This window comes from Micromys minutus (genome assembly GCF_963924665.1).
Source record: "Micromys minutus genome assembly, chromosome: 28".
NCBI classification, from domain to species: Eukaryota; Metazoa; Chordata; class Mammalia; order Rodentia; family Muridae; genus Micromys; species Micromys minutus.
Genome location: NC_137963.1, coordinates 5,718,321 through 5,739,079, shown reverse-complemented (window position 1 = coordinate 5,739,079; position 20,759 = coordinate 5,718,321). Strand labels below are relative to the sequence as shown.

Below are 20,759 nucleotides of genomic sequence, written 5' to 3'. Positions count from 1 at the left end.
AAATATAAATTCAAAACCATAGTCCAGTCACAGCAGCCTCTCAGATCTCTTATGTCCAAATTCTATAGTAAGGTTTGTGCTTTCTCTGTTCCATCTGTCTCTGCACGGCACTGCCTTAGCCCTTCCTTACCTTACCACTGTTCTGCCTCTGGCCTGGACTGTCTCAGTGTTGCACATCAACACTGCACTGCATACATCAGCACTCTAGGAACTTTAGGCACCACATGCCTGCATAGTCTTCTACTGGACAAAAAAAATTAGGCCACTTAAAACTTTTCTTAGCATGCAGGTAAGCACTTCCATGAAGAATTGTATGACATTTTTCATAACTGCCAACGTTCTTGACTTTCCTCATTTTATGATTTACTATATAAACTTTATCATTGTAGCCGAATTTATTATTGATGCAAAACTCTAAGTTACAGAATTTTAGAACACTCTGTGCCAAAATTTCTTTTCATGCTCTTTTTTTTTTTAAAGCAAGGAGATTCCCTTCTAACTCAGAATTTAGAATATCAGCTTTATGTAAACAATGTATAGATAACTATCTTCACCCCAGACTCTCTCTTGAATATCAAAGGTTCATCAAGCTTCAGTTCTATGTGTCAAAGTCCTTAGCTGTCGCTGAGATGACAAGGAAATAAATACCAAGTCTTCCTGCTCTCTCTCGGGGCGCACCATAGCCATTGCAGCCCCAGGAGGAGATCTTGTCCTTATGTTAGAAATCTGTTATCACTTTCTTCTTTCCCCTTTCCTGGTTTATTTCCAAGTGCTCTTAACTTCCGAAGCCCATCTCCAGACGACTCACGTCTCGGCCATTCTACTACCACCGCTCTGGCCTTATTACATTTTTTTTTTGTCATGCCTGGACAATGGTCCCATAACTTCCCCTCTCCACCAACTATCGTTTCCTAGTCTACTTTCTCAAATTTTCATTTCACAATACAAAATTGATTGTGCCATTTCAACCCCTGATGATATTTCAATGGAGCCTCATTTCTCTTAGGATAAAGACCAAGATACTGCAAGGGCTGCCAGTCTCTTGCCTGAATCCCTTTCCCATACTGAGTTCTACCTAGATTGGCTTTCAGTGTTTTGAATTGATCGTGGGGCACAACATCCTTGATCAATCTTTCCCAACTGCTTGGAAGCTTATCAAGTTAATTCTCTTTCCTTAAATATTAATTAACTTATTACTTTACAAGTGAACCATTTTTTTACTTCTGGTAGCATTGTTAAATAAAATGACCATTTTGCATCTATAATTTATTTATATTCTTTAGGAAATGTTTTGATATTTTCAAGAATATTTTAAGGTAGAGGTACATGTAATCTCTTCAAAATTCATTCAACACTGCCAGTTTCTTACTGAATTACTTTTCTACTGAACAGTGAAAATGGTTAGGTGGCTCTTGGGAATTTGTGTCTCTTTTAAATTAAGTAGTTAAATATTTGGTTTCCCTATGAGAGTTTACAATTTTTGTTCTTAGCAAGCTCTTGCTCATACCATTAAAAAAATAATGACATGGTCACACAGAGTTTATATAGGAAACATAACCCTCACTCTATTTTTCTTTATCAGCTTACTGGAGATCTTTGCTCTAATCTTACATGACATCTTATTAAGGACTAGAGGACCCAGATAAGGCAGGGGGTGGGGGAGACGAACAAATATGGAGCTGATATATATCCTATAAATTCATATTGACAAAATCATAACAACTGAGCATAATTATTTGAAATGGCAAAAAAAAATATTTAAATCTAAATTCTATATTGCATTTGCCCTTTGCTTGTTTTCCAGAAGCCTAGACTTAGGGCTCAAAAATGCCTTTGTCAACAAACACTTCAAATATTATGTTAATAGAATAGTTTAAAAAATCTTCTTAATAAATGTATCTAAAAAGCCTACACATACAAATAAATTGTGGGTTTTTTTTCCCCAGTATATTAGATTTAAGCAGATAAGTTAAATACAACCTTCAGAATTTAAATTATATTTAAAAAAATTTTAGTGATTCCATTCAATACACTATTATCAAGGGTCCAAGTTCCATATAATTATATGAGAAGACGAGTATTGGTCTTTGTTACAAAGTCCTACTCAAATGCAACCAGCCTTTTAGCATTTGTAATCAGTCTTGACATTTTGAAACTTGTTATTTAACTGGAGGTCAAAATCTTTCTCAAAGTTTAAGGATAAATGTCAATCTTCACATAATTTTTCCTGTTATGTTTTGTGTGTGTTGCTTAAATCAAATTACATTATCATAGAAAACCAACAGTAGGCTGAATGATCTTGCCAATTCCTATCTTCAAATTAAGATGTTGAGTCTTTTTAGTTGTGTGTGGTGTGAGAGGTTATTTATCCTTAGCTTCACTCACTTCTCTGATGAAAGGGTGAGGTGATAAATGGAAGGCTTCCCTTATCTTTCCTGTAACTCTGGCAACCTAAACAAATCCTGATTATGGCATTTTCAGCATCCCAATCTTGGGGCCACATGTAAGTGCTGGAATTCTCTTTGTTCTACCATCTGTATAAGGAGCATTTTAAGCATCCTATTTCTTATTTATTTATTTCACATATATAAGTGCATATTGATATATTTGTGTGTATATGTATATATATGAGTATTTTTGCCCATATTTTTGTGTACCAAATTTGGGCTGTGACCATAGAGAATGTACTTTTCCATTTCTTTTCTGAAATGTTAAGCCATTATAAAATATATTTTAAATGTGGTACTTGGCAGTAGCTTTAACTATAAGCACAATCCGGGATCTGCTTTCAGTTTTAATCAATCAGAGCAAAATGCTGCTATATAAAAACCACAGGAGTGCCCTTTGTCAAGAATGTGCCTCAGGTTGGAATAATGGTAGCATTATAGGACTTTCGAATTGGTATTCTGTCTTTACAACTATTACAAACTAAGACTGAAGCATCACAGAATCCAGCAACAGAGCCTGATGCATCCTTTAGGTTGTTTACAAAATAATTCAGCCATTTGCTGTCACCACAAGACAATATAAGGACCAAGTACAGGAAAAAGACAGAAATAAGAAGCTGTTTCTTAAATAAATGGATAAGAATTTGTTGTAGGATAGATGGCTCTAGTTAAGAATACTTCAGGCTCTTCTAGAGGACCTGAGTTCAGTTCCCAGTACCCACATCATGTGGCTCACCTGTAACTAAAATTTTAGGGTAACCTAAATGCTCTTCTGGCTTTCTCCCAGCATGCTCTATCATATACAGATAAACAAAAGGAATATTTTTAGTGACTAGGAAACTTTTCATTAGCACATGATAAAGACAAGCTAGGAGTTAAAACCTCACAATTAACATGAATGGATCTGAGAAAAGCATTGTTTCTATTAGTAAGCAAATATCCTTCAACTGTCAAACTGTTTTGCTAGACAGGAGACAGTGTCATTCAGCACAGTTCCTTAAGACCTTAGCACCCACAGGTCAGGCAGAGCTCTATTTCCTCTCTGCATTTTGCTCCGAGAACACTGAACAAAGCACTACAATATTTTTAATCTCAAAACTGGCCAACTCTAGTAAATAGCACAGGATGATATGGGGCCTTCTTGAAGTTACAGCTCATGCCATGTACAGAGATAGAGATGCTTACAGAATGGCTATGTTTCCAATATTGTTCATCCAAGAAGCCCTAGAAAATAACCTATCAACATAAACATTAGTGTACATTTATTATAAATTTTAAATCAGATTTTCTTTTCATTTCCTACAGGTCTGATAGTCTTCCTTCTTCAGCACATTTGTAGTTTGATTTTTGTTCTTGGTTTTGTTGTTGTTGTTTTAACTTGTTTTCAGAAGGAAGAAATATATTTCCGAGAAACTTTACTTTGTTTCTAGAAAATACTTTTTTTTCCACAGCTGTTTGTTTTCCTTCTACACCTCTGTACCAGCTGGTTGTGTGTCAACTTGACACGAGCTGGAGTTATCACAGAGAAAGGAGACTCCGTTGAGGAAATGCCTCCATGAGATTCAGCTGTAAGGCATTTTCTCAGCTAGTGATCAAGGAAGAGGGCCCAACCCATTGTAGGTGGTGCCATCACTGGTCTGGTACACCTGGGTTCTATAAGAAAGGAAACTGAATAAGCCAGGGGACGAAAGCCAGTAAGTAACATCCCTCCATGGCCCCTGCATCGGCTCCTGCTTCCTGACCTGCTTGAGTTCCAGTCCTGACTTCCTTTGGTGATGAACAGCATGTGGAAGTGTAAGCTGAATAAACCCTTTCCTCCCCAGCTTGCTTCTTGGTTTTGTGTAGGGATGGAAACCCTGACTGAGATACCCTCAGTAGTTGTAGTCTCTCCCTGTTACCCAACTTTTGTCACCTTTTCCTGACTCTAAATGCAAGTAGATATGTCCAAAGCACATAAGAATAAGCAAAAACAAACAAACAAACAAACAAACATAACAAACCCCTAAAGCACAGAAAACATTCTCGAACATCTGAACTCATTCGGAGTTGAAACATGAAACTGAAATTTGCCACTAAGAAATGAAAATGTCAATTTTCACTAAGGGCTCCACTAAAGAAACAGGATCGTTTTTGTTTTTCTTTTTCTTTTTTAATTTTTATATTTTATAAAATATTATTATAACTCAAAATTTGTACATAATAATGTAGGATGAATACAGAATTTTCTTTTTCTTTTTCTTTTGCTTTTTCTAAGAAGGACTAAGGCTTCCACATTTTGGCCTGCCTTCTTTTTTTTCTGCATCAGCCAAGGAAAGTCATAAAAAGAAAGCCGGTTCCAACATCACTCACACTGCTTTGCTGTGTCTAACCTTCCGTTTTCTTCAGGGAAACACACAAGTTTTGTTTAATGGATTAAATTTATCATCCCCATTTTCTGTTGGTTTGTAATTGTCTACGGCTTTTAAGCTTTCTTGAACATGGGATCTAACTACCACCTTCAGCACGCTTTTCTAGACATACGTATTGAGTTGGCATGATTTCTACTTCTAGAGCCCCTACTCCATCGGATCCATATTAGCTATGTTCTGTATTTTATGAGAGAGGACTGCAACTTGATACAGGACTAGAAATACACCGTGTACACAACATCAACTTGCTAGATGCTAACAGGAAAGGCAGGGTGTGGTACATGAGAGACCACGTACAAGCTCTTTCCTCCGTTCTCCTATGACCCCTCTGCTCCCCACCCAGATAGTACCCGATTTTTTTTTTCTGTTCTTGTTTGTCTATACATAGGCTTTTTGAGATAAGGTTTCTCTGTAATTTCATGTCCTGGAACTATCTCGGGAGCCTTGGCTGGCCTCAACTCAAAGGCGTGGCTGTCTCTCCCTCCTCCATGCTGGGGCTAGAAGCATGTGCCCCCACCACTCAGCAAAATGTGTGATTTGTAAAGACTGAGGAAGGATGCCACCTTTACTACACTGCCTCTATGAGTTACTAACCCTGGTTAGGAGCACAGCCGATCTCAGACCATTGTGAGAGACATGCTTATTCAACTCTCTCAAGTCAGTCAAGTAAGGGGTGCTTAAGAGGAATAATATATTCTGAAGCTTTTCACTGAACAAATTTCCGTCAGTCAGGTTGGCTGCCACAACATAGCTATTCAGTGTGCCTGCTAGTTCTAGGGCCTCCACAGTTTGATGAATGGTAATTATAATAAAAACTGATCAGACTCTGATTAATAAATATGTACCACATGTTTTGTGAGACAGGGTCTTATCATGTAGTCCTGGTTGTCCTGCAACTCACTATGTAGATCAGGTTAGCCTCAAACTCACGGAGATTATCCTGCCTCTGCCTGCCAAGTGCTAGATTAAAGGTATAGTTTAGTTTCTACCACTTTATATATATTTCAATAAAGTGGTTTCAAAAACATGTATATCCATTAGTGATAATAGAAACTCAGAATTGGTTAAAAAGTCAACACCTACATATAATCTGGCACCCATATTAAATTTTATTGCGATAAAAACGGTGCTGGCTTTGTATTTCACTTTTAATTTTCAGAAACTGAAAAAAAAAAGATTAGACAAAATGAAGACTTTATCAAAGTGCATTTTGGAAATTCTATTACTTGTGGTTAAACCTGCCATCTTTTTATCAAATAAACGTCAAGTGAAGGTTTGTGCTGGGAAGATTGATTTGGCCGAGTATAAAGTGGGTCAGAGCGACTCCTCAACCCTGAGTGAATTTCCCAAATTATACTTCACTAAAACTTCCTCTTTCATATTTTTACTTTGGAGACTGGCTTTTCTCATTATTTTCATTCAGATCAGGGGTAAGATTGCTATCTTGTCCAAAGTTGGGGATTCTCTTGTTTTGGGTGAGACAGGGTCTTGCTACTAACCCAGGCTGTCTGCAAATTTCCAGTCTTCCTGCCTCAGCTTCTCCCGTGCTAGGATTACAGGGGTGTCACCACACCTGGCTAGAACTTGGCGTTCTTCACTTACTGATTAAATGTCCCATCTTATATAGTGCCTTGGCCACTGTGTCCTTACCCAGGTAGACTCTCTGTGTTGAACCGTTCTCAGTCATCAGTGGACTCTCCTCTTTTTTTTTTTTTTTTACATAACATTTATTTATTAAGTATATATAAACACAGTGCAGCTATCTTCAGACACACCAGAAGATCTCATTGCAGATGGATGTGAGCCACCATGTGGTTCCTGGGAAATGGACTCAGGACCTCTGGAAGAGCAACCAGTGCTCTAACCACTGAGCCATCTCTCCAGCCCATGGACTCTCCTCTTATTGCAACCTTTGTTTTAAAGTTTGTTTCATATTTTCTTCTCATTGCTCCATGTGCTATCATTCCCTATGAAGACCAATGCTGCTCCAGTGAATCCCAGATCTGTGCCTTGAGTCTCATTGCCTTTTCTGGAACCCACATTTCCACAAAGACCTCATTCAGGACACATATTCACTGCCGAGTTAAACAGTGGTTTCCTTTTGATATTGCTTATCGTTGGGGAATAGTTACCTTGACCATTTTGCCTCAGATTTCTTCTTGATGTCTCACCCTTTTGATGAACAGCAACACTGTCATCTGAGCCATGTGCAATATTGCTCCCTTAAGTGTCTCTCCCGCGTCCCTCTGCGTCCTGTGTGGACCCCTATTTGTCCTACCTTGTAGTTGTGTGACTTGTGCAGTGTCCACTGGCTGTATGATGACTTCTCAGAACTTTTCTCTTGTTCTGGTATTGCAGCAGCACGTGAACTAGGTGGGCATTCCTTTCAGTACAACTCCAAACATTTCCCAACAATTCCATCCTGACTTTATCATGGAACGCAATCAAAATGAAAGCGTATTTTTCATCCCCCAAAGGTAACTATCTAATCTAACATGTTGCAAGCTATTCAGTGATTGACTCCTAAGATGGACAGGTATCACAGATGAGGAACCACAGGCTGGGCATCACGTTGGATTTTGCACCCAGAGCTTTAGTGAGTTTCTGCTGAGCACCATGTGCCTCTTGCGGACCCCAACCCTCCATCCTTTCCTGTCTTGCTCAATTGGTCTGGGTCCAGCCTTACAGGACCACCTGCTGCCTTACCTAGAGGGTGCATTATATAACTTTCTGGCTCTTATAGTTTATCAGCTTCCTATCTGACCCTCAAAACAATGTTTAGAAGGCATGGAATCATCTCATCCTAGCATGGTCAGTCTTGAGGTGAACGGTAACATTAGTCTGTTCATATTTTCTACTATTTGAGAGGTTCACTAAGGCAGAGGCCACCTTCTTTTCATGGCCAAGCTCCACTCCAACATTTGCACTTCATACACTTCCGTGGTCCCGTCTGTTTTTCTATTAGTTATGAAGTCAGCTCAGTCTACATCTTCGGGCAAACATCTCAACTGACTGGGTTAACTTTGTATTTCTGCTCCTTTAGCTCTCACACTATAGTCTTTGTTGTATTTTCTAATGTTTTCTTTTTCCCTTCAGTGTCACTTCGTGCTTGAATCCTTCCTATATTTTAGCACACAAACCAAATCTCACAATCCGGCATCATTTTCAAATGCTCACGTTCTTGTAGCTTCTTTCAGTCTTTTTGCACATTTTGATACTTCCCTATACTTCCTTCTGTTATAATAAGTATTATTATTTTGTTAACTGTCAATTATCAACAGAATTCCACATACTGGAATAAATTGTATTTTAGCACTATGTTCTCTCTCTTTCAAAATAATATGACTGGAAGAGAAAAAAAAAAAATAACCCACACGGTGACAATGATAAGGCTGTGCTATCATGAATATCAACAGAGTGTGATAACACATGGATTGTACAAGTATGAGCCCAAACAGGAGAACCTTCCATGTTATAGCAATCCGTTCTTTTATAATCACAGTAACACCAAAATGCAGGCTCTAGATTGACCTGCCTTTCTTTCCTTAAAGGAACTTACTTTATGTTTTCGTTTGCAGGAACATCAGGCAGTTGCACAGTAATCATGCCGTCCAAGTTTGTCTTCCCAATGAAGGCGGGCTTGGTGCGGAGCACATCTGGGGCAGTCTTGGCGGTCACCCTATGCTGCAAACCGCCAGCACTGTTCCCGCGATTGGTCAGCACGAAGGAATATGACTTCTCGGGCTTCAGGTTAACAATGAGCTTCTGGGTAGCTCGGCCATCCACTTCTTCCACCATTTTCCCATCATCGTAAAGAATCTACAGAGATAGAAGCAGCCACAGGTTGGTTATCAGTCTCTCAACCAGTTTTTATTTACTTGCTTTGCTGGCTCGACTGTATTTCTGGACAGTTCCTAATCCCGTAAGGATTTGTGATTTTGGCATCTGCCTCAATTCTCTTGAAAGTCCTTACTCTGTAAAGGTAAAATGTTCCCGAACCTCTCAAAAATGCACAACAAAGAAATAGCACAATAACTTTTTAAGATTAGTTGCATTATGACCCATAAGTTACATGTAGTCATAAAAGAAAGTACTCTAGACTTTCAATTTATTATATCGATAATTTACCAGGAAGTTTTAAATCCTGTTCTAAATATATTTTCATTTACCAAAAATGTCTTTCTATTCATTTCACAAAGAATAACTATTTGTTGCTACTTTGTGAGATCTCAGCGGCAATACGGTTTTAGTTTTAAAGTGTGAGGAATTCAGACCTATAAATAGGACCTTAAAACCATACAGAACATTTTAAATTAGTTTAAATCATACAGACACCCTCCCCAATGGAAACAGTATTAGTTTGCTGTAAAAAGTTCAAGTTCACTTTCCTAGGTACCATGTCAGGCATGTGAGTGTGTCTGGGGGGAGGGGTCTACTTACTCTCTAGAATGAAAAAAGTCTCAGTGTTAAAGCTCACACGCAACTCGCTCATGAGAGTCACAGACAACACTAGAACCTATGAGGCCAGATCCACTTGCTTTTGTAGTACTGGCGTGCTAACGCAGGGCCTCAAACATGCTTCGTGAATGCTCTGCCATGAAACTCTATCTATGTCCCGTCTGTCCCAATCAAATATTCCTGTATATGTTACAAACATTGTGCCATCGTGAACTGTCCATTACACGTCTGCCCATGACACCTAAGGAATACTTACTTTGAAAGGCATAGCAGAATTATAATTCTCCGGAATCTCCCAAGACAGCAGCACTGAAGTCTTCATAACTGCTTTGACATGAAAATTTTTTGCAAACACTGCTGGAAAAGGAAAAACTATGTATTTAAACTATTCTTAAAACATAGAACTTGTTCTTTTCCACCATGGATCAACAGGGCTTAGGATAGACGCTGTCTACATAGAACAAAGACAGAAGTGTGATTTGCCTACCTGTTAGAGCATTTATTTTTAATACCCACTCTCATAAAGAACTCTCCTTTCTCTCCAACTCAGTCAACTATCCTGTTTCTCTTACCTGAGGACACAGAGTTCTGCCAGCCAGCCTTGCCGTGGCATTCTATAACTGAAACCTATGGTTTTCGAGATGGATTAAGCCATACATACGTTACCTGCTTGTAGTGCTGAACCTATTAATATGAATGGGCCGATCGGTTATTTACAGCTTCAACATATTGATTTCCAAAGACCGGTATTCCTTTAAAGGAGGAAGGCCATAAGCAGACAAATCCTACCTTGATCCACAGGCAGTGTCCTGAACTGGACACTGGGACTATATGGCCCGGGCCCTTTGCTCGTGTGAGCACGTACTTTTACATCGTAGGTAGTATCTGATTTTAAGCCAGTGAGTGTCACAGAAGTGTCAGCTGGAACAATAAGATGTTCCATCGGAAGAAGGGGTACGTTGATATCCCTATACAGGAGGGTGTACTTGGTGATAATGCCATTTCTCTCCGCTAGGACAGGTGGTTGCCATGACAGCTGAACGGAGGTTGAGGTGGTGCCTTCTGATTGGAGGCTTTGAGGGAATCCAGTTGGTATTTCTTCCGGAACAGAAATCTCTTTCACCATTTCCTCCCCGAAGCCCACTTTGTTTCTGGCTGAGAGTCTGAAGACGTATGAAGCACCCTTGTGGATGTCTGTGGCTGTGAAGTGATCTTCCTTCTCCGAGAACTCTAGAGTAGTAAGGGGCTCCATGTCCTTCCGGCCAAACTTCAGTCGGTAGCCCTGAAGGGGTCCAAATGTGTCCACGGGGGGGTGCCACTGAACGAGAGCAGTATTCATTTGAGTGTGGTTAATCACGAGCCGGGGCCTCCCTGGAACTAGAGCACACAGAATGGAGTGGTAAGGGAGGCTGCCATTTTTGATCATGTCAGCTATTGCCAAGTCGGAGAGCTACCGACTAGTATTCTCCTTGTTTACAAAGGAAGAGATTGGTCTTGCAAAGAGCTAGTATTCTCCTTGTTTATAAAGGAAGCGATGCTTATCCTATATACCATTGTCAAATAATCGACTCTTCCTTTCTTTAGTAAAGTAGGCTGATGTAGAATCTGGTGATGAATACAACCTTTACACATCCTTGCCATATAAAAATGAATCCAATTGATGATTATCAAACCAGATAGAGTTGATGAGAGCAGTAATGACAATCATTAGTTATGCATCAGGTACTAATAATATGAGAACATTGTACATCGTTGGATTTAAACACTCCTTTCTGCATGTGCTACGTATTATCTCCGTTTTCTGCAATGAAAAAGGGGCCCACAGAACTAGAAACCTCTCCAAGGTTAGATGCACAATAAGCAAGGAAAACGTAGATCATATCCAAAGAACCACAGTCTACACCCACAACCGTGCATCCGTTTGTACGTTTCTGTAACTTCCCTTTTCTATACATGAGTTAATGTTCTCCATCTTATTGTCAATTATTAAAGGAAGAGGTACAGGTAAAATATTCTCACTAATATTAATCAAAAGTATCAATCACCAGAGTGATGAAATGTTTGTGATTAGGAGCTACTCTCTTCTGAGGACACACTTGAAGTTAGATTAGATAGATAAAGATGTACACTGTATTCATTCAGAACCCATTAGCCTCTGGTGTTGTTAATGAAGAAAGCAACTATTTCTGGTTTCGATAAACAACAACTCTAAAGAAGAGTGTAAAAGATGGGGGAACCATAAACAACAGTACAGAAACAGGGAACGAACAGAGGGAAGGGAAGGCTTACACTCCTGGAATACAGGAGATTAAAAGGAGTGTCATATAGATTTTTACAATTATAGGAAAAGTATAGACAGATGATGAGGCAACCCAAGAATTTGTAAGAAACATGGTTTTTTATAGATTATGTCTTTTTATCTTTTTTTATTGGATAGTTTATGTATTTCCATTTCAAATGTTATTCCCTTTCCCAGTTCCCACCCCTCCCATTCCCCCTGCCCTGCTTCTATGAGGATGCTCCTCCTCCGACCCACCCATTACCACCTCAACACCCTGGGGAAACGAGCCTTCACAGGACCAAGGGCTTTTCCTCCTATGCCATCCTCTGCTACATATGCAGCTGGAGCCACAGGTCTCTCATGTTGTACTCTTTGGTTGGAGGCTTAGTCCAAGATGCCTGGTTAGCACATCCATTTTATATGCCAGCAAGTTGAGGCCTAAGTAGGTATGAGCACCTCCTCAAAGGTATGTATGCTCCTTAATCCCTGGAATAATAGCTTTCATTCACATCCTTAGCAGACGCAGAGTACGTGTATGTAACTAACACCCAATATATGGAAATGATATAAGTATCCATGTGTTGGGCCAGGGCTCTAACTACTGTGAACTCAGCAGTTCTCATGGAAATGTATGCTAATATGTTCACACAGAACACACTTTCAGAAAAGTGTACTGCAAACAGTATCACTTTCAGAACGCAGAATACTTAAATTAAAAAAAAAATAAAGACTTTATGCTAGACATTGGTAGGACCATACGCATCACTTCATGTATATACAGAGTTTACCCATTTTTTTTTTCATTAAAAATACAAGTCTCTGCTAAGAAAAACTTCATGTTATAATTGGTGCCTCAGAGAACACATCCCTTAATAAACAATGCCTACTTGAAACTATGAAGTGGGAATATAGCTCTTAATCTTACATGTTCCAGGAAGAATCAATCAGCTCTCTTAAATATATTTATTTACCTTTTCTAGAATTCTGGTTTAAAGAAACTACACAATCAAGTATATTCTATCCTTGTTTCAATAAGAAATGTGAAAAGACAGCAAAAGTGAAAACACTTTTACATTTTTTTTCTTTATAGCCGCATATGATTTCATTATCATCCAACTAATGTTTCACTTTAAAATACTGTTAGGACTCAAATTAGCAAATAAGTAGTGCACCAGAAAATTAGAAACACTAATGCTGGGTGTGTGAAAACATACAATTGCTCTTCCGTAGGAGTCAAAGCTTGGGTAGAAATAAGTAGACACTTTCCCACTGTTATAATTCTACATTATTCTAGCCTATAAAGCTCTTGGGCTAGAGACCATGGCATAGAATAACGTACAACAAGCTCTAGAATCACTTCTGACCTATTCTTTCCCACTATTACTCTCCAAGCATTTCAAATAGTTATTGGTTTTAAAGGCAGAAAGGCACCTGAGCGTAAGAACTCGGAGACAGTTATGGCGAACAGTACAGTACATGAAGCACTGGCTGAGATGTTGAATATTGACATCTGAAGGGGAACTCACACTGTCACCTCTGACAGAGTGGCATCTGCCACCACATGCAGGGAAGCCGAAATGCTTCATAATGAATAAGAAAAAGAAAGCATGCAGAGGTTAGAAAAGTTGGGAACAAAGGCTGGCTTCTAAGGGTTCTTACTGAGAGAATGATAGGACTAAAAGGGGAAGGAAAAATGTAGCATCACTCTATATACGGTGAAAAATAATTTCCCGAAAGTTGATACAATGACCATAGACCTGCTTCTTTTGGGAAACCAAGAAACACTATCAATAGGAAATATTTCCAATTTGTTTACACTGCACAAAACCTTGTACCAAGACATACAGGTATCAGAGTAAGAAAACGGATGCTCATAGGGTAATTGTGGTTATAAACTCATGCCTACCTACTGAAAAAGATAAAGGGGTGTAGCAGATGGTTCTCTGCAGAGATTCTGGATGAAGGCTCACAGGTGACAGTGGGGAAAAGGTCAGGCCAGCATCAGAGTGGGAGTTCCACTTCGTATAGCGCTGACGATTGAGAGATGTTAGCAGAGTCTCACATTCTCAGAGCAGGGTTGAAATGAGGGCTAAGAGCACCTTAATCAACAGCAGAAGCGGGGGCCACACTGCACAGTCAACAGGCTATCACTGTCTACCTCTGCACCTTCGTCACATGTCAATCCACGCCTCCTCTTGTACTCGTGGCACACGCCAGTGCTCCTTTTGGACCTTTGTGACATATTAGTGGCTTGTCTGGCACATTCAGTTTTCCCCCCTTATTAGACTTTTCACTCTTTAAAATCTTTGAGGGTGGCTCGATGACCAACACGTGGGGTTAGCACAAAATTCTTTGCAAGATCAATCTCTGGAGGTCAACTGAAGCCCACAGTTTCAAATGTTCCAAGCTCAGCCCCCACTGAAATACACACAAGCGGCAGTGAGCACAGCTGACTGACCTAAACTATTATTCCCCAACCCGCCTCTTACTGTCATTAGATCACCTTTACGCACAGCTGGTCAGCAGAGTACCAAAATCCATAAAACCATAGACAAAAGCCGTCAATGCCACGGATCTTTGGATGTCTATTTCATTTTAAATTACGTTTATATGCAGTGATCTGTGGAAGAGGATGTGCACGTGAGGGTAGCTGCTCACAGCGGCCAGACAAGGAGGGAGATGGTGTGGAGCTGGAGCTATAGGTGGTTGTAGACTATGAAAGAGCAAGAGTTCTCCAGCCCATAAAGTAATGGGTTTTTTTGGTTGTCTTAAATCTCAAAGCCTTAGGCAGTATATTAGTTATGATATTGAAAAGTGAGAGCATTAACAAAGAAGCTATACACAATCATGATCACCCAAACACAGAGAAACTAGCTCCTTCATACAAGAGTCTTCTTGTGTTGCATGTAAGTCTTATATAGATTGTTTAAGTTAGGGGCACTACTTGGTTTTGAGGGATTGATTGCTTATTGATTCTAGACATGATGTACAATAAAGAAACATGCAGACAAGGCTTTTTTGCTGTTAATATAAAATTTCAAGGGCCTCCACAAATTATCCACAGGAGCTATAACTATACCTTTTCAACTGTTAGTAGGTGTTGATTAATGAACCAGGGTGAAGGGATGCTTTTTTTATTACAAGGTAGGTAAGCAACATAGGAGTGTTGGATGTTCTCTATAAGGACAACTGGCATGACTCAAGCAAGCATCTGCATTGGATTTCCATTTCGTTATCCAAGACTCCCTCAGTTAAGAAAGACTAGAAATCGTGAAAGAAAATATCAACATAATTGGACAACATGAACAAGACCCACCATTCCATAAATCTTGTGAGGTGACAAAAAGTGTTACTGGGAAAAAGAGTCATCCCTTCTGTGAGGATTTGGGTGATCCTCTATTTACACTCTGCTTTTATGTCCCTGCTTCCCCTATGTCGCATCGCATGGGTGGTAAGAATCTGATAGTTCACATTAGATATTAGCGATACCAAAATGTGTCAGTGTAAGGGGAACAAACCTTATTCTGTTCAACTTGGGATTCCATGCCAGGGATTTTATCACCCATCTATGTTTTAAGAAACCATTGCTCCTATAATCTCAGTCACATGTCAAGCTACCACACCCTCGATGTCTCCCATCTAGTGTGGCATACTGGGGTGATACAGTGGTATTTTCAAAATCAGAGGGGGAGGGAGAAAACGGAAGAATAAAAACTCCAACATCTTCACCCTGACGAGGTTTTGTCATCTGTATTCCTGCCACATGAGGCAGACCCGGGTGGCAGCCCGCAAGCGAGGAAAATCCTGTGGCATGTAGACAAACGTGGCAGTGAGGTGACACCCGGGGGGAAGGGGGCGCTCGGCTTCACAGTTGTTGTCTGTGTTCTGTTTGTCCCGAGAGAGGGGTGCCTGAGAAGCTGTGCAAGGCGAAACTCAGGAGGAGTAAGGCCAGACCACAGCCAGAACAGTCCATGGGAAACTGCTCTGGGACTGGACTGGGAAGGCGCCTTTTATAAGGATAAATTATCCCTTCATTTATCCATTTATGATGCCAGTTCTTCCTGCTGGCTTTCGCTAACGTGGCCAAGCAAAGCCAGGCGGACAAGTACCAAAGAAGCTGCCCATCTTCCCAAGAGTAATCTGAAATTATTTAGCCTTTGAGTTATTCATCATATTAATTTTTTTGTTTTGTTTTTAACATATTGCCTTGTTATCTTTGTTTAAAGCCTCACAGAAAAGGATAGAGGGAAAATGAGAAAATATAAAGCTGTAAGAAACCCAGTCACGTGGCAACTCGGTTCTGGAGAGGTTTGTGCTGAGTAATGCTATCTGCTAACTTGATGGAAGCTAGTATGGCATGGCAAGTAGACCCTGAGTGATGGTCTTGATTAGGAGGAAAAAAAATGTGGGCAGCAATATTGCTGAATAAAAAGGGCAAAGCATGCTGAACACAAGCATTCGTTGCTCTGGATTTGCAGTAAGAACAGCTGTTTCAAACGTCCCTGCCTTGACCTCTCCCATATCATAGAGTGGATTTTGAAGATTGGGCCAGAACTGGCCCTTTCCCTCTATAGTTACATTTGTCAGTCTTTCATTACAGCAACAGGAAAAGAAACAAAGTCGGAATCCACGTGGCGTGGTGCAGAACTGCTGTGTGCCTTCTTTGCTTAGATACCTTTGGACTGGACTTTCTGGAATCTAGCTCCTCTGCTGTCCCCTTTAGTAACCTGTTCTGCCAGGAACAATGGCATAGGCCAAGGCAAGAAGGACTAATGATTCAGAAGAGCCCATTTCAAATAAAACAAAGAAAAACTACAAAACAAACAGATAAAACCCCTAATACCAACAAAAAGATCCTCTAAGTCATCTTCCTATCTTTGAAAGGCTCCCTGGAGTCCATATGCCTAGATCCTTTCTTTGTATCTCAGAACATTCCAGATTAAAAAAAAAATCAGCTTAATGAGTAGAACTTCTTTTTGGTGTTATTATGTAGCTAGTACTGTAAATAGTCCTGGATATGTAGGAGAAGGAAGGCCAAAATGGGGAGGCCTCAGTCCTTCTTGGAAAAGAGAACAAAACACTCACAGGAGGAAATGCAAGGTCAAATAGAGGAGCAGGCATTGAAGAAAGATCACTCAGAAGCCACCTCACCTGGGGATCCAACACATATGCAGTCACCAAATCCAAGCACTATAACTGATCCCAAAAAGTACTTCCTGTCAGGAACCAGATAGAATTGCCTCCTCAGGGACTATGTTAGAGTCATATAGATACAGCTGAGCATGCGTGCAGCTAACTATTGGTCTGAACTTGGGGATCCCAATGAGGCTGCTAAAGAAAGGACCTAAAAAGCTGAAAGGGGTTGCAACCTCATGGGAAGAACAACATTATCAACCAACCAAATCCTCCACAACTCCCATAGAGTAAGACACCAAGCTTTGTGCACACTTTGAGAGACCTACTAATCCAGTTATGTATGTAGCTGAAGATAGCAGTGTCTGGCATCAATGTGAGAAGAGACTTTTGTTCCGGAGAGGGCATGTTTTTCCAAAGTAGGGGAATGACAAGGCACTGAGGTGGAGAGGGGGATCAGAAGGGAGTACACATTTGTAAAGGCAAATGAAGGGGGAGAGGGGATGGAAGCAGGGTGGGGTAAAGGGATAACATCTCAAATGTAAATACGGAGTATGTAATAAAAAATAACTTGTTGAATGAATACTTGGGTTATTTAGAAATAGTATAAATTTTGATCTTTTTCCCTCTAAGCTTAAAAAAAAACTGCTTCACAGTTAAGCACGGTCCCTTTTCCCTAAGTGGATCATAATGGGAAAAAAGAAATCATAGATCACATCCATACTATCTGAACATCTGAAATAGGACTGAAGGTATCAATGTGCACAGAAGGCCTTACCTGCCCCAGTGGTGGACACCAGCCTGGGCTTGCTTCTCGCACCATCTCCTTTGGTGGTGTAGGCCGTGACGGTAAGGGAATATGAAGTTTCAGGCTGTAGCCCAGAGATGATCATGTCCTGAAATGACACATGCCAAGAACAATGATTTAAAGCATGCCACGGAGAACCTGGAGAAAAATCAGTGCAGTGATCCACTCTGCGCATGCCTCGACATGCCCTGAAGCCATGCTAAGCGCTCAAGTACCATGCCTTCAGCTCATGCTATAAAGATGGGTCTTGATGTTAATAGTGAGGTTGGGTATTCGAGCATCCTCCGAAGTGGCTTGCAGAAGGAATAGTTAAGAATGAAATCAGGAACCAGACCTCCTTAACATACTTGAATTTAAACTTCCTTAAATGTTTAATATAAAAAAAAAATTAGGAACTTGGTTATCTAGGGGTGCTTACCCATTTACAATTATGTTTCCCAACATAGAGTTAGAATTTTAGAATCCCAGATTGGTGAACGGTAAGTCGGTTTTAACAGGAAAATTCTTGCATGTGCGTCTGGTACATTGCAGCCATGTGATACATCAGCTGTTGACTGCTGACAGGGCAGATGTCCGCATGGTATTTCTGCCCCCAGGAAGTTGCAAGGTAAATAAATACCTTTTGAATCTAGGTATACCCTGGGGCCAGAGAATGTTTTGAAGACTTCGGGAATGAGGACTGGTTAATTATATAGCCTGATAACAAAAGTTGTCACATAACGAAGGGAGTATCCTGGATGTTTAGTGAGCAGCTCATAGAATTAAGAATGGAATGTGAGTTTATGAGATCAGTAATGTGTGCCTAATTAATTATTTCTGAAAATTTCAAAAACTATCTGGAAATTCTTAGTTTTCTTTTAATAAGGGTCCGGAACTATTATAGCATTAAAACTGCCATTTAACTGTTTCTGTAACTTGGATGTTACAGAATTCTTCAGCTGGAGCTCTGGCTAGCAACTGGTTTTGGTGTTTGTGTTTGCTTTGTTTTTATAGATCTGTATAATTCCATACAGACAAAACATACACAGAGCAGTTAACAAACTACTTCATTCTCCCATAGCTACATTTTCAGGTTGGTTATGAATACATTTAAGACGTATTCAATACCACTATCTTCACAAACTAAAGGCAGCTTCAGTGGATGAGCAGTGAGTGGATGAGGCCGTAAGAAATACAGAAGGAATTTTCTTAGCAAAGCAATTTACAGGAACCAGGGAATGTAACTGCTGCAGCTGATGACAACTATGACAGCTTTGACAGGGTACTTTCTCGAAAGAATAAGAATATCATCATTGTGGAAATTGAAACATTTCAAATATCATCCTGTTGAGTGCTTGAAGACTTTACTCAGACACATGGATGGACATTTTCAGGAAAATATATTTTATCTTTAGGACCTTGAAATGCTTTCACAGAGGACACCCAGATCTGGTGAGCAGTAGAAAAACTGGCCATTCAGAAATGATGATGGCGTAGATGCTAACCTCTTGACGAGGTCTCCCAAGGTTACTGCTAGATAGCAGTCAACCTTGGCACATAGAAAGTTCTAGTATCAAGTATGTGACAATTTGGATTCTATTATAAGTTTCTCATTCATAATAGTAGAGATAGCATTTCATCCTTGTGTTTTTCCCTTTTTTCCAGATGTTATAGAACACATTGAAATTGGTCAAGGCCTATATACTTACTAAAGTCTTTGTTGACCATAACCCAATTATCACAACTGTGTAAAATTTTCTGTCTTTAACTGGTCTGCATTTGCGTGGTGGTATTGGGTTCCTCTGTGAGGCGGGGTGATCACTTCAGAGTCTGAACTCCTTCTGCCTCTCATCCACTCCTGTCCCACCTTGTATTCTGGCCTCCTAAAAGTCTGTGTTCCTATGGTCTTGCCCCAGTGGCATCAGCCCCATTTCCTTTGAGACTTAGAAAAATGACTGCACTTATTTTGGAATGGAAAATAATTATCTCTCATTATATCTCAAACTAATGTGCAGCCCCAACTTGGCCTTCTGCTTCAAGCGACAATGCAATGTAGAATCTTCTCGGTGACTTCCTGTGACATATCATCTTAAGTTCAACTGGAAAACCCTGGAAAGCCATCCCCAGAGTGGACTCTTGCTGATTGCTTTCTCTACCATGTTCCCTCCCTAAGGTCTTCATCAGCAAGCCTCTGTCAAGTTTGGCTTAAATGTTGATCAGCCTGATCCATTTCATGAAATCAATTTAATCAACCATGAGAAGTTTCAAATAAAGTAAGAAATGCAATGGGCTTGAGCATAAGATGTTGAGTTCATTACATATTTTAATATAAGTGTAGTTTTATAAAACTTATATTTCTTTCAATCACATACATACACTGGATCATATCATAAATGTGTTTCCAACTATGGGTGTTAGTCACATAAAATACTGTTCTGTGTTAAATTTTATGATACCTGGTACGCTATTCATATTTTCCATGAACTCGAAAATGCACCTTATGCTTTGGCAATAAATATTTATACATTAGGTCTCATGGAATGCTGTGGCATTTAAAAGTCTTTGATTGGCATTATGGCCATTTGTCCTGAGAGACCACAAGTTTGTCAGGGTCAATATTTACAGCACATTTATCTCTATATGCCTTGCATATAGTGTAATAATGAATACCAAAAGATTAATTAATGCTAATTCTATTCAGTCTAAGAAATGAAAAATGCTCTTTGTAACCTTTATATGATTTTTCTTTTTAATATGTTTCAATATCTCTCCAAGACAAAATAATAAAGAACTCATTAGCTTCTCCTGACACCTCAGCTGTCATAGTTTATGTCTTTGCTCCATTCCACAGTAATTTTACTACATGAAGCTTTTATTTATGTCCAATTAGTAGGTTCACTGTCACATGACCAGAGGTCAATCCCACTAGTCTCCATGGCTGAACCAATTGTGCACCACTACAAACAGGTAACACATCTTTCTTAGCCCATGTATACAAACATACTGTCACCTATGGAACTACAGGACATTGCTTCAGTACTTAAGTATGCTGCTATCCTGAACAGTTATTCCTGAAATTATAAACATATGATCATTGCCCATGATTTCTACGGCATTATACCTTTATTTAGGACTATTTTTGGGTTCCAATCTATAAGTGTTTCAGACTTTTATGTATACATTTCTAGTCTTTATACTGTTTTCTATAAGTACTTAGATGGTAGATGTCCTATCACATGACTATC

The 20,759-nt window shown here is 39.7% G+C and overlaps 1 protein-coding gene across 1 annotated transcript in view; it reads right to left on the bottom strand.

The window, feature by feature from the left end:
- The window catches only part of PTPRD (protein tyrosine phosphatase receptor type D), a gene marked incomplete at its 5' end in the record, with an annotated part of 289,668 nt that overhangs the window by 128,807 nt on the left and 140,102 nt on the right, over positions 1 to 20,759 (bottom strand). The window contains 4 exons of the mRNA XM_080940162.1: positions 8,415 to 8,674; positions 9,570 to 9,670; positions 10,103 to 10,690; positions 17,506 to 17,623. Of these exons, the coding sequence (XP_080796288.1) occupies positions 8,415 to 8,674; positions 9,570 to 9,670; positions 10,103 to 10,690; positions 17,506 to 17,623 (1,067 nt within the window). The remainder of the gene's footprint in view (positions 1 to 8,414; positions 8,675 to 9,569; positions 9,671 to 10,102; positions 10,691 to 17,505; positions 17,624 to 20,759) is intronic.